The 15,000-nt window shown below is 44.2% G+C and overlaps 1 protein-coding gene across 4 annotated transcripts in view; it reads left to right on the forward strand.

The window, feature by feature from the left end:
- celsr2 (cadherin, EGF LAG seven-pass G-type receptor 2) overlaps positions 1-15,000 on the forward strand; it is a 134,006-nt gene that overhangs the window by 35,242 nt on the left and 83,764 nt on the right. For all 4 annotated transcript variants that reach the window (XM_037532528.1, XM_037532529.1, XM_037532530.1 and 1 more), the window contains exons 2-3: positions 8,311-8,598; positions 9,898-10,293. In XM_037532528.1, the coding sequence (XP_037388425.1) occupies positions 8,311-8,598; positions 9,898-10,293 (684 nt within the window). The remainder of the gene's footprint in view (positions 1-8,310; positions 8,599-9,897; positions 10,294-15,000) is intronic.

Consider the following 15,000-nt stretch of genomic DNA (forward strand, 5'->3'; position numbering starts at 1 on the left):
TCATATGCGGACAGGTGAGTTGTTGACCAGGAGAACAGACACAGAGGTAAGCAGATAAGTGAGCAGACAGGTCAGTAGATGGACAGTTGAGCAGACAGGAAGGCGATGCACAGGAAGCAGACAGTTATGTGTACTTGTGAGTAGATGGACAGGTGAGTACATGAACAGGAAAGCAGATGGGGGAGTATGTGGACAGGTGAGCAGACAGGGGAGTACGTGGACAGGTGAGCAGACAGGGGAGTACATGAACAGGAAAGCAGACGGGGGAGTACGTGGACAGGTGAGCAGACGGGGGAGTACATGAACAGGAAAGCAGACGGGGGAGTACGTGGACAGGTGAGCAGACGGGGGAGTACGTGGACAGGTGAGCAGACGGGGGAGTACATGAACAGGAAAGCAGACGGGGGAGTACGTGGACAGGTGAGCAGACGGGGGAGTACGTGGACAGGTGAGCAGACGGGGGAGTACGTGGACAGGTGAGCAGACGGGGGAGTACGTGGACAGGTGAGCAGACGGGGGAGTACGTGGACAGGTGAGCAGACGGGGGAGTACGTGGACAGGTGAGCAGACGGGGGAGTACGTGGACAGGTGAGCAGACGGGGGAGTACGTGGACAGGTGAGCAGACGGGGGAGTACGTGGACAGGTGAGCAGACGGGGGAGTACGTGGACAGGTGAGCAGACGGGGGAGTACGTGGACAGGTGAGCAGACGGGGGAGTACGTGGACAGGTGAGCAGACGGGGGAGTACGTGGACAGGTGAGCAGACGGGGGAGTACGCGGACAGGTGAGCAGACGGGGGAGTACGCGGACAGGTGAGCAGACGGGGGAGTACGTGGACAGGTGAGCAGACGGGGGAGTACGTGGACAGGTGAGCAGACGGGGGAGTACGTGGACAGGTGAGCAGACAGCAGAATAGTTAAACAGGTGTTTAGATGGACAGGTGAGCAGTCAGGTGAGTAGTTGGGACAGGTACGTAGATGGACAGTTGTGTGATTAATCAGGACAGCTGGTCACCTGAATGAGCGCATCTTCGGTCGGTCATCATCGCGTAAGGTTCGGCGATGAGCTTGTTGGACTCTTTATTATTGAAGTGAACATTCAGGCTGTTAAACTGCTGGAGTGACCGAGTGAGCTGGTAAATGAATTCTAGAACGTTTTGTTTGCTGTTGTGATGCACTAATGGCCCAGTTGTCTGTCGATGTTCTGCTGGTATCCAGTTTTCCATCTTCTATCTGACAAAATGTGACGTTTTCTGTAGTTCTCACGGCAGAGCAGAGCGACTGATGTGCTTTGATCTCTAGGGGCCGCAGAATCAGCCTGATTAACGATGATTAGTTCGTGTTTTTTGGTTATTGGCCCCAGCGTTGTCCAGACTGCAGTGCATTTCAGTCTCTGGACTCTGTCCGAAGATTTCTCCCTGAGCGTGTTGAAATCCACATTTTGAGGCGAGTGTGTGACCGTATAGGGAAATGAGGTGGGGGGGGGGGGGGGGGTTTCTTCTCTTTTCCTTTGAACTCTGGAGTTCTCATGTATGTAGGTCACGGCTCTTTGCCCTCGTTACGGCCGATCCTTCAGAGACACTCTTCCCCATTCACTTTGAAATAGTTCTCCCGTTTATTTCTCACTGCCGTAAAATGTTGGAGTTTTCTGGAATTTTCTGTTCCCGTTTGAGCAGGATGAAAGAGAGGGAATGTTTTTGCTGATTTGGAGAAGCTGAATAATTTACCCTTTATTAACCTCATTCGTTCCCTTCAGATGTGTTTGCTTTGTCTTCTGTGTTTAATTTGAGTTTGGTTTACTGGGATTTTTAATGGGCTTTAGATTAGTCCTGCACAATATATAGTTTATCAGCGTGATCGTGATATCGGCCACGGCAGTATTGATATGGCAAAAGAGTGCAGTACGCAAATAAGGCCTCAAACCAATCAGTCTACTGGGGTCATCCTTAAAGCTCATCAGATTCATGTCATTTAAAAAGGACGTTATTTCTGGGCTCTACTAGAACAGATTTACAGCTTCAATGTTCCAAGATCAAATTATTTCCTTCATACTGTTCGTCTCTATTCACCCTCTGTCTGAAACGCTCTGTTAGAGCTCCTGCGTCTTTAAGCCCCGCCTCCCGATGAGCCCAGTGTGCTCTGATTGGTCAGCCTCCAGAACGCTTCCGCTCCTCCAGGTTCCGCCCCTGTCCTGCAGTCTGCAGACAGACCCTTCTCTCCTGAGCAGCTGTAACACCGCTGTGGCTGGTTCTCCTGCAGCGCCGGTTCTGCCGGATCAGTTTGATCCAGAGTGGATCCTGAAAGTCCACACGGCTACAGCACTGAACACACTCCTCCTCCTCCACTAGCCACTGTGTGAGGGGGCTGACACAGGTAGGCAGGCAGTAAGGACTGTGTTATGATGATGTCATCTTGTAACACAGGAAAAGTTCTGGAATTCCAGCGAGGCTGGTCCTGAACTGAGATACTGCTAGAAACAAAAAGTTCTTACGCTTCCAGCTCGTCCTCACGTTCCTGTGCATTTTCAAAATTTGCAAAAAGTGGGGGATGGAAAAACCGCTAGCGTTCGTTTCCAGCCCAACTTCACAGAAGAGCAGTGTGTGACTGTGTCGTCTGCTCCTGTGAGTCTGATGTGTTCTGACTCAGTTGGCATTTTTTCGGGCATCATGTACCACCCTGGTCTGTGTGTGTGTGTGTGTGTGTGTGTGTGTGTGTGTGTGTACACATCTTGCTGTCCTTGTAAGGATGTCCTCACAATAATAAGACAGGGTTGTCTCTGTTAGCTTAATGCAGCAGCCGTTAATATACGTTAATTAGGGATGTACAACAATATTCAATGTTCAGTAAAAAATAGCAAATGATTCTTTTGGAAATTATTCAGTGAATCATATTCATTTCACAGTGATTTGATTCAGTTATACAATTCTGTGCATCACAAAACCTCTAATTTCACAACATTTGAATTTGAATCCTGTACTTTTGGAAATGATTCACTGACTTGTGAAACGTTTACATCAATATTCGCATTTCTGAAACGATTCTGTTAATCTTGACGTCTCTGATTACTCAGCGATTCATTCGTTGTATCACTCATTAGGAAATGATGCGGTTCTTCATGAGATCTCAGGTTTGACATGAACTCTGATGACGTTTCTTTTCGACCAATCTGGTATATTGTCAAATTAGAAGTCTTTTTTTTTCAGTCCCGCTCCCACCCGCTACTTCAGAATCCTTTCTTCCCTCCCACCCACAACCGAAAGGTGAACTGATGTCCAATATCTGACAGTCTATTCACAAACACGATTCTCTGCTGAAATGACACGGCAGTCGTGGTCATCAGGGTCACTGTGAGTAACTTCACCAAACGCCATTCATTCCCAGTAAACACAGCAGGAATTAAAACACAGAGCGGGTATTTTTAGAGTTTTGCTGGGCAGCTGCGGCCGTCGGACTGAAGCTCCATCTCTGTGAGAATCTGCGTTGTTCACGTGATCAGCTACTTCTCAACTCTTTACAATGACTTGGTTCATTTGAGCTGCTTTACTGTCATTTTATATCGTTTATATATGATTTAGTGATCCTTCTACTTTAATTAGGCTGTTCATTCATTTGCATGATTTCTCTTTGTGCATGATTCGTTCCGCTCCCACCTGTCGTGGGCCGACATCCCGCCTGTCGTGGGCCGGCGTCCCGCCATGGGCCGTTTTGTTCCATGGCTCAAGATATTGTGGTGTGTCCCTCGAGTCCAGCAGGAATCCTGTGGGAGTGCAGACCACTACATCAAATCTCAGTTTGCACAGTGATTCAAATGGACTAGATTCAGTTCCTTTGGGATTTGATTCAAAATGACTGTTAAAAATGAACTGATTATATATTTTACTGTAGAAGTAATAAAAAAAAAGGGGGGGGGGCATTGGGGGTGGTTGTGTTTGGAAACTGCCTGAAAACTGTGGTTTGGACAAAAATGAGCTGAATCCATTCTAAATCATTATTATTATAATGATATTCTAACATTCAGGCGGAGGCATTTGACTCACCACCGTCAGACTGATGCATTTAGGGGCATCTCTGTTTGTATCTCTCTGTCTCTCTCCATCTCTCTCTCTCTCTCTGATGGTCATTAGGCTGATCTCTGACCTATATTCTGGCGGTTGTGCAGATGGGTTGTGTGGTTGAGATGATGTCTCTGTACAGCTGCTCTGTCTCTCCTCTAAAACAGGCTGTTTTATAACGGTATTTATTGTCATAATCCACTACTGTGTAAACAGCTCCTCCAGTAACATGTGAGTACTTAATGATCCTAAATTAAACACAATAACTGAATCAATTTGAGATTTTACAATTCATTGAATCATTTCTATAAGAAATGAAACTGAATCAAATTTCCAAAAGAATTGGAACCTAAATGATTCAAGGAGATTACACGATTCACCGAATCATTTCCCAAAAAAGTGAAACTGAATTGAATTGTGCAGAGGTCTCAGATTTCATCGTTTACTGAATCATTCCCCAAAGAATCTTAACCAAATCATATTATAAGATTTCATGATCCACTGAATCATTTCAAGAGCTAGAAGCAAATCAGATCGTAGTTCTGTCTCTGAATCATTTTCAAAAGAATGGAACCGAATTGAACCATGTTAACATTGAATATTTCGTGATTCATTAAATTATATCCAAAAAAGAAAAGAGACCAGAATTGAATCCTCATGAACTCTCGGATTTCATCATTCATTAAATCATTTCAAAAGAACCGGAACCGAATCAAGCTGTGATTCCAACAGTGGCTGAATCATTTCCAAACGAATTGGAGCCAAATTGAGTGATGGTCACAACAGAGAGTTTCAGAAAAATGAGTCAATGTAAACATATGCACGGTAAAGCAGAGGAGAATAAAATTTTGAGCGTAACCAATAGAGTTAAATTGATTAAAATATGGGTAAGAATACTGAATCACTTCCAAAAAAATACGGAACCAGATTGAATCATAATGTTGTTAGAGGTTTCTGATTCACTGAATTGTTTGAGTTAGAACTGAATTAAATCAAGATTGAGGTTTTATGTTTCAGTGAATCGTTTGCAAAAGAATTGGAACCAGTTGTGTTGTGGTGACTCTGGAAATTTCATAGTTTGCTGAATCATTTAAAAAAGAATCAGAACTGAATCAAATCCTTGCAGGGGACACCAGACAAACAGGAGTTTCAGGAGATCCATCTGAGAGCAGTGTGTGTGTGTGTGTGTGTGTGTGTGTGTGTTTGTTTTCCCTTGGGGGGGTAATGTGGGGGTGTGGTTAAGGGGGTTGTGGGTAGGGGGGTGTCATGTTTGAAGAGCATCGCGTGAGATCTCCCGTTTTCCATGCTCTCTTGTCCGACTGAGTGACTCTAAGAGAGAGAGAAGCTCTCGTTCTCTGCACTCTGTTCATTCTGTTCATTATTAATGGTCCTACATGCCCCAGAGCACACAAGTGTGTGTGTGTGTGTGTGTGTGTGTGTGTGTGTGTGTGTGTGTGTGTGCTTATACCAGGTTTATGCCATGTTGTGGGGACCAAAACCTGTTTATACACTTTTACAGACCTTTATTCTTGGTCCCCACAACATAAATCATTCAGTTTAAAGGTGAAGGCGTGTTTTAAGGTTAGATTTAGGCTGGCTGTGGTTCTGTTCAAGGTTTGGGTGATTTCTCCAGGAAATTAATGGAAGTCTGTTGGATGTCACCACAATTCACAGACACGTGTGTGTGTTTGTATGTTTGTGTGTGTGTGTGTGTGTGTGTCTGTCTGTCTGTCTGTCTGTCTGTCTCCATATAAACCATTAATCTACACTGATCAGGTAGAACGTTCTGACCACCTCCTCGTTTCTACCCTCACTGTCCACTTTATCAGCTCCACTGACCGTATAGCTGGACTCTGTAGTTCTACAGTTACAGACTGTAGTCCATCTGTTTCTCTGATACTCTGTTACCCTGTTCTTCAGTGGTCAGGACCCCCATGGACCCTCACAGAGCAGGTACTGTTTGGGTGGTGGATCATTCTCAGCACTGCAGTAACACTGACGTGGTGGTGGTGTGTTGGTGTGTGTTGCGCTGGTCTGAGTGGATCAGACACAGCAGTGCTGCTTTATATTGTTCCTATAAGACGGCAAACTGTGGATAAAGTACAGGTTTAGGTTTTAGCATTTAAATCTACACTGTACGTCATTCCTGAATAACAGGTACTGTTATGACCGGTGACCTCAAACCCTGGAGCGGTCAGTTAATAACACACTGAGCCGGATAGTAAACAGTAGAATGCCGTAATCGTGTTAGAAAGAATTTTATTGATATTTGTGTTTCTTTTCTCATAAGCGGCGCAGGATATAAAACCACAGGCCTGTTACTGTGTGTGTTTGTTGTGTGGCGAGTTTGAGGGGTTTTACTCTGTGGACGGCGTCCAGAAGCCCACACAAAGGTGGCCATTGATGAAGAGTGTGCGCAGAGGAAGGCGGCGGCTTGTGTTCGCAGGACGCCTTTAATGTGATTAAATATGGGCGTGTTTGTTTCCCCTTTGGCCTGAAGAGGCCTCAGACGCGCACACACACACACACACACACACACACACACACACACACACACACACACACACACACACTCTCTCTCTCTCCCCCTGCTGTTTATGCACAGAGTTCCCAGGCTGTGTGTGTGTGTGTGTGTGTGTGTGTGTGTGTGTGTGGGACCCCAACAGCAGATTAATGACCTTTATTCATGTCCACGCTGCTCAGATCGGCCATTGTAGAGTAACGAGGGCGATTAATGAGAGAGAGTTTATCTCGTTAGAGTTTTAAGGACCAAACTTCCTCTCGTCTGTTTGTTATTCTGACGAACCGCCTCGTTTACTGCTTGTTTATTTGTCCATGTTGATGGTTCTCTTTCTCTCAGCCCACCGCTGTTTGTGTTTGTAGTCTTGAGTTAGCGTGTTGTGTATGTTGTCGTACGTGTGATGTGAAGATTTTTTAATTCATTAATAATTCTGAACCGTCTAATTACTGTAAGAGTAAAACCTACAAGGACAAACTGCAGCATGATCTGATCTGAGTAATGAACAAGTCTTTAAAGATGTGTGGAGGTGTAGAGGGACACATCTGCTCTGATGCAGTACCACATACCAACTTCATATGTGCTACATTTATTGTATGCACTTTTTTTTACCAGTAAAATATTTTAGAAATGATAAATTATAATTAAATGATTAAGAATGAAATTTTACTTTTATTTATTTAATTGATTTTATTTGTTTGTGTTTGTAGTGTTGGGCTGTTGTACTGTGAATGGTGTGGAATGTGTGATATGGAGATTTTCATTATTAATGGCTAATAATTCTGAAACTTCTGTTAGTTTAAGACTGGAAGCTACTCGGAAAACCAGCGCTATAATCTGAGTAAGAAGTGGCAACATTGGAAAGATCTGACGTGCTTCACTGTGGAGATATAAGGGCCAAATCCGCTCAACGCACAAATATATACATACATCATTTTTGTTTTTTACAATTTTGTATCAAACCATAAAATGGCACACATGCCTTTCTGAATCTTCTGGCTTTGGTAGTTAAAGAGGTTTAAATTCAAGAACATTCCTTCCAAATTTCACACAAATAGCATCAAAAATGTCAAAGTTATGACAAATTTTGCATAAATTTTAATTCATTTTAAACCAGAAATTTAAGCTGACGCCTCTGTATGAAGCCTCCATATCTCAGAAACTGATGAAGATAAAAATCTATAATTTTGCCCACTGTCTAATATAATAACATTACTTCCATACGTGTCAAGTGTGGGTGCTTCGCTCCAATTTCATACAAATGACTGCATCCTCAACGCATTTCTGCACATTTTAATGCACAATTATTGTTTATTTATGAAGTTTAACATTCATTCAACATAAAATAAGGTCGCTCCAAAAAGTTCTGACACATTTTAGATTTTATTTTGAATTTTTTCCTGTGTTAACGAGTCTTAGCAGATAAATAAATAGAAATAGCTGCGAAATGCTTTATTTAAGTTCCCTTTTCAGTCAGCGAAGGTAATTTAACTAAGGAACAGCAAACCTTAGCGTGTGGTTGTAGTGTAGAATATAATATAACATGCATTGTATTCATTGTCCTGCCGATGTGCTGCTGTGCTCTTTTCTCCTGATGGTTTCTTCTGATATTAGAAAAAGACTCATTATTTAGTTTATTTACATGTGGTTCTCTCAGTTTTCAGGGTGATTTATTTACATAAGAAGTGGTGCATCATATTACTGACAGGTAAAAAGTGTAAATGTTCTCTCTCTACTCTAGATGGCGTTCACTCCGTCTCCGCCCAGTGTCTGCTGCAGGTCACCATCATTACAGACGAAATGCTCTCCAACAGCATCACCCTCCGCTTGGCCAACACGTCTCAGGAGCGCTTCCTCTCCGTCCTGTTGGCCCAGTTCCTGGAGGGCGTGGCCCGCGTTCTCTCCGCCTCACGCGAGGACGTGGTGGTCTTCAACATCCAGGACGATACGGACGTTAACGCTAGCATCCTGAATGTCAGTCTGAGCGTGGCAGTGCCTGCCGGGGGGATGCGGGGCAGGAGTGACCCGGGTAAGAACATACTAAAACACTTCAGGCATCAGTGAGCAGGAATTATGCTGCCCTCCTGTGCTCTTCAGAGTCGAGTTAGAAACCCTTTGGGCTCCAGTGCATCGTAGTTGGATACGTGGTTCACTAGTTAGCTAAACTGGTTTTTTTTTGGGATCTTTCTAACACTGTAAAGAATTGCAGGTTTTATTTTTTGTTTATTCCTAGTTTTCTCCCCAATTTAGTCGTATCCAATTCCATCCACTAGTTCTGACTCCCCCGGTCACACTGGGAGTCAGCGCTGGGAGGGCGAATACAGGCTTTCCCAGTCCTGCGAAGCTCTGGCGCATCTATTCAAAATGCTGCTCACGCAACGTCACTGGACTGCTGAACACGCTTGGGGGAAAGCGTTACAGCTGATAGACGCCTGGGCTGGCGAGCATTGCTCTGAGTTATCGGGGAGGTGGGGCGGGGTGGGGGGCTGTGGGAGGAGCATTTGGGTCATACAACCCACCCACCCACCCAGAGAGCAAGGCTAACTGTGATCTCTTGGCCTCCTGGTCACAGACGGCTGTAGCATCACCACGGATTGACCTCCAACACTTAGACGGTGGTGCCACTCAGGAGCCCCTAAAAGTCAGTTGCATCGCTGAAAATGTCCTCTGCTCTGTCATGATGAAAGAGTAAAGGTCGAAGTCTGAAACTTAGGGTCTGATGTGGAAGCGCTGGCTTAGAAATGTGTCAGAAAGCTGGTCGTCTCCACTGCTTTGATCCTTCTTAAATGTGAGGAATTAGTGTCCTTTTTGATTGAAGGAAACACAAGTATGACTCCCAAAGTTTCCCACTTCTCAGTGACTGTTAATCCTTCATCCTGGAAAAATCCACCTAAAAGATGATGTCTGCTAACGCCCCTATGGGATTTTGGTACTACTGGTGTTTACAGCTTCTATTCACAGTCAGTGAAATCGTGATTGATTCCACTGTTGCTTCCTAATCATGTTGATAGTTAATCTAACCTGCAAGGTCTTCAAAATCATTAGGCATTCTCTGAAAGTCGAGAAGACCTTGAGGGTTCCTCTTTGCTGCTTGTAGTCTCGTTTCAGTGGGTTGTTCATGTGCAACTTGAGGTCGGGAACTTGCACCGGTAGGTGTGGTACTTGTACATTGCCAGTTTCTACCTGCTGTCCACCTAAGGCCAGTTATGCTTTCATGGACCCTCAGGCACTATTCCGAGTTGGTACATATGGTCCGTTTTTTTGTCTTTAATGATTGTATTTGTGTGATTTACACACTGAATGTGTGTTTTCTGGTTTTGGTCTGCAGTGTCTCCACGGCTGGGGGCCGGAGGGGTGGAATTTTTCGGTTCTGAGGAGCTGCAGGAGCGCCTGTACCTGAACCGGAGTCTCCTGGCGCGGATCTCCTCCCAGCAAGTTCTTCCATTCGACGACAACATCTGCCTGCGTGAGCCGTGCGAGAACTACATGAAGTGCGTGTCGGTGCTGAAGTTCGACAGTCTGGCTCCCTTCGTGGCGTCCGACACCATCCTGTTCCGCCCGATTCACCCCATCGCGGGTCTGCGGTGCCGCTGCCCCACCGGCTTCACCGGAGATTACTGCGAGACGGAGATCGACCTGTGCTACTCCAACCCCTGCGGAGTCCACGGAGTGTGTCGCAGCCACGAGGGCGGCTTTACCTGCGAGTGTCTCCATGACTACACAGGTGAGTTAGGGAGAGGGGGCGGGGCAGAGTGATGCAGAAGTAAAACCAGCTGTTTAGCGAAATGCTATTGATCTCCTGTTCGTTTTTACTGCAGGGAATGTTTTCTCCACACATGTGACCGAAGTCCTTATTGCAGAGCCTGTTTACTCTGCGTTTTTCTGTCTGCTGTGATCTCCACAAGGGGGGATTTTCCCACTAGCGCCACAATATCATTGACCCTTCTCCACTCGCAGCGTAATCAGCAAGCTGATTGGCTCTTTTTATTGCAGGGGGGTCTTCCTCTGCAAGCAGACGTCATATTAAGTGTTACAAGTTTTCCCATTCATATTTCAACCAGTTCTTTTTGTTGGGAATTTTCAGCCAAGCTGATTGTTCTTGCCAGGTTAGTCTGGTTTACCTAGAACTAGCCAGTTGGATCTCATATGGTGAATGTCTGGGGACAATTATGAAATTTTGGGGTAAATATAGAAGAATGTAGACTTATTAGTGTTAAACTGACTTTCCAGCTGTGCTAACATACAGTACATCCATGTGCTAATGACAGGCTTTTTGTCTGTCAGACAACATTGACGAATACACCTGGAGCTGGCACTAGGGGGTGCTGGTGTGCTTGTCAACATTGTCCGGCAGCCAACAAGCCTGTCGTTAGCACATGGATGTAATGAAAGTTAGCACAGCTGAAAAGTCGTTGGGTTGGTTTAGACATTTCACCCTCTTGTTTTAACACTAATAAGTTTCATTTACGGCATTTGGCTGACACTCTAATCCAGAGCGACTAACAATTTGATCAATTTACACAGGCAGGTGAAGGTGGTGTTGGGAGTCTTGCCCAGGGACTCGTATTGGTGTGGTATAAGGTGCTTGTCCAGGCAGGGGATTGAGCCCCAGTCTGCACTGTAGAAGGCAGAGGTGTTACCCACTACACCGACCAACCACATCATTCTTCTACATTTACCCCAACATTTCTCATTATTGTCCCCAGACGTTCTCCATATGAGATTTGGCCCCGGAAGTCTAGTTCTTGGTTAACCTGACCAGCTTGGCTTCCACAAAAGAGCAGTGTTGTTCAACCAGTGTGACTGTGAATGTGACTTCACTATCAGTATTCATTGTGGGGGAAAGTAAGCCACATGGTCGAAGGCTAGGTGGATGGCCTTTTTTAAGGTTAAAGTGTTCCTAGCAGCAGTTTATCATCGTGTCCACGATTGTCTTTCTTTTTGTATTATCAGGTTTCATGGTTTTTCTTACTGCGGGTTTCAGAATTGATTTAGTTCTTGTGGGAAAATGACCTGGTCCATTGTATTAACTGGCAAATGAGCGAGTCTCTTGCGCATTACTGTGCATACTTGGCGGAGCTTGACGTGTTCTGGTGTTATGTAGGTACACGGTGTGCATCTGCATATCACATAGACTGAGCCTCACGGCTCAATCCTGCACATACCTCGTTCAGGATTAGCGCAGCTTTGTTAGCTCACAGTGAGCGAGGAGGGAGCACACAGGTGAAACCTGATCACAGATAAGCTCTTCTACACACAGACGCTTTATTAAGCCACACCGTGCGGCGAACAGGACAGATAAATATTCCGATTATCCAGTCCCAGCCAGCGCAGCACAGCATTCGGAATCAGTTGGTTTTCAGTATATGTAGGAATGCAGTCTGTTTAGTTTCTTTTATTTTATTTGTTTATTTGACAGATAAACATTGTGAAAGAATGCCACACGTAATGTACACTCACTGGCCACTTTATTAGCTGTTCAGTTGCTTGTTAACACAAATAGCTAAGCAGCCAATCACACGGCCGCAACTCACTGCATTTAGGCCTGTAGAGGTGGTCAAGACAACCTGCTGAAGTGCAGACCGAGCATCAGAACGGGGAAGAAAGGGGATTTAAGGGGCTTTGAACGTGGCGTGGTTGTTGGTGCCAGACGGGCTGGTCTGAGTATTTCAGAAACTGCTGATCTGCTGGGATTTTCACACACAACCATCTCTAGGGTTTACAGAGAACGGTCCGAAAAAGAGGAAATATCCAGTGAGCGGTCAGTTGTGTGGACGAAAATGCCTTGTTGATGTGAGAGGTCAGAGGAGAATGGGCAGACTGGTTCCAGATGATAGAAAGACAACAGGAACTCAAATAACCAACCAGGATCTCTGAGGAACGTTTCCAACACCTTGTTGAAAGTCTGACACGAAGAATTAAAGCAGTTCTGAAGGTGAAAGGGGGTCCAGCCTTTTACTAGCAAGGTGTACCTAATAAGCTAATAAATAAATAATAAATAAAAATTACAATTTTAATACCACAACATATAGAATAAATACATAAAATACAAAAAACAGTATCAGCAGTATGACTCCTACATATTTAAAATCATTAACTTCCTCAACGTCCTTTTTGTCAACATATATTAAAAATTCTTTGTTCTTTTTGTCTTATGGTGAAACACACTGATGCTGGTTTAGTATGATTTAAAGTCAGTCAGTTATGTTTGAACCGCTGTGAAAAACGAATCATTTGCCTATTTAATATTTCTGCTGCTTTCTGTAGCATCTTTGCTGATATGTAAATGATTGTGTCATAAGCAAACATTTGACACTCTGTGACATGCGAAAAAGCAGTGGCCCCAGGACTGAACCTTATGGAACGCCCATACTACAACCTTGAGGGAGTGACGTTACATGGTTTGTCCTACATTAGTATATATTTAGAATGTGTTTACTGGTTCAGCCTTCACTGCAGACAAATCATTCAACACAAATTATTATTACGCTTGTTATTATTGTAGTAGTTGTTACAGTTTTAGTGGAGCAGGCAGCAGTAGGCTTAGTCGTTAGAATAATAATAATAATATTGGTAATAAAACATGGAAGGGAGGCTAAAAGTAAGAATAGACAGTTGTGTGCAGGAGAGTGTTGGGAGCAGATCCTCTCCCTAAGGAGTTCATGCAGGAGCTGATTAATTATGGATGACTACAGATGGAAGCAGTCATATCCCACTGTAAAAGCCCTGTGGCGATGCTCTCCAATGCGCTCAGCTCTGCTCCTTTCTGCTGTTTACGCTCAGGTTTGCCGCAGTAGCCAGTTCTCCTTTTCCATGGTTTCGAGCCGCAATTCCTCAATTTACCACAGTAACAGTGTCCTTTATTGTAGTTCTAGAACTTTTATTGCAGTGCCAGAACCTTACCCATAGTCTGGATTGGGTGCCACAATTCTCTGAAAGCTTTACTTTAGTTCTAGAGCCTCGGCCACAATTTTGAATCTGTACTGTAGCTCTAGAATCTTTATTATAGGTCTGGAGCCTTTACTGTAATTCTCAAATAGTTCCAGAACCTTTACCTTCATTTTAAAAGCATAACTGTAGTTCTGGAACGGTCTGGGATCTTTTCTGCAGTTCTGGAACTTTTACCTTAATTCTTGAACCTTTAACTTGATTCTGGAACTTTTACTGTAGTTCTGGAACCTTTACTGTAATTCTCGTACATAATAGTTTCAGAACCTTTACCTTAATTTTGATACCTTTACTGTAGTTCCGGAATGGTTACCATAATTCTGGAACCTTTGCTGAAATTCCATAACCTTTACCTTGATTCTGGAACCTTTGTCATAATTCTCGAAGCTTGACCTCAATTCTGGAGCCTTCACTGTTATATTGGAACCTCTGCCTTAATTCCAGAACCTTTACCATATTTCTGGAAGCTTTGCTGTAATTCTAGAACATTTTGTTCCAGAACGTTTTACTGCAGAACCTTTATTGTCATCCTGGAATGTTTCTTTTGGAAGAAATATAGAATTTGGAAGTGTATAAATCTGACAGAATGGAAGAAGAGGAGAGTTCTAGAATTGGACTTCTAGAGCCGTCGCTGTTAGAGTTCCACTACCTTTCTATGGCCGTATGGTCGCACACACTTCAACAGGCTCTCTTTCTGGTAGATAATGAGAGGTCTGAACTGAGCCGATATGTTTTTAAAGCAGTAACCCTTAGAACTTAAAACTCTTTGTTCCAGATAACTGGGATCGCATTGCTGCCTGAACAGCGTTTAGAAGTGGATGTTTTATGCATGACGTGCCCCAGAAATTCAGCGTATCCCACAGATCTGGGAACTAATGTGTTTTAATAGGGCTGGGGGCACATGGTGGGGAGGGGTGGAGGGCAGAGTGAGAAAAGATGATTGGAATATTTTAATCTTAACTAGGCGAGAAAGACAGATTTTAACCTCTGTTCTCTGCTTTCTCACTCAGATGGGTTTAGCGGTTTATTGTGTCTGTTTTATGAAGCAGCTTTGATGTGGACGCCCGTCATCAAAACTACTTATTGTAGTTCGAGGGCCATTGCCAGAGTTCTGGAACCTTTTACAAAAGGTTTGGAACCCTTATTTTAGTTCCAGAGCCTTTACTGGAGGGCATGAACCATTCAAATAGTCCTGGAATCTGTGCTGTAAACCTTACTTTAGTTACCAAACCTTTACCATAGGTCTGGAACCCTTAACATAGTTTGGGAACCGTACTTCCAGACCCGGGACCTTTTTACAAAGGTTTGGAACCCCTTATTGTACTTTAAAAACTTTTACTGCAGTGCTGGAAGCCCCGGTTGTGGTCCTGTAGTTCCAGAACCTTTCCGTAGGCCGGGGACCCTTAGTGTAGTTTTGGAACCTGTGCTGTAGTTCCGGAACCCTTACTTTAGTTCCAGAGCCTTTACTAGACACAAGACACAA

Source organism: Pygocentrus nattereri, chromosome 21 (genome assembly GCF_015220715.1).
Source record: "Pygocentrus nattereri isolate fPygNat1 chromosome 21, fPygNat1.pri, whole genome shotgun sequence".
Taxonomy (NCBI): domain Eukaryota; kingdom Metazoa; phylum Chordata; class Actinopteri; order Characiformes; family Serrasalmidae; genus Pygocentrus; species Pygocentrus nattereri.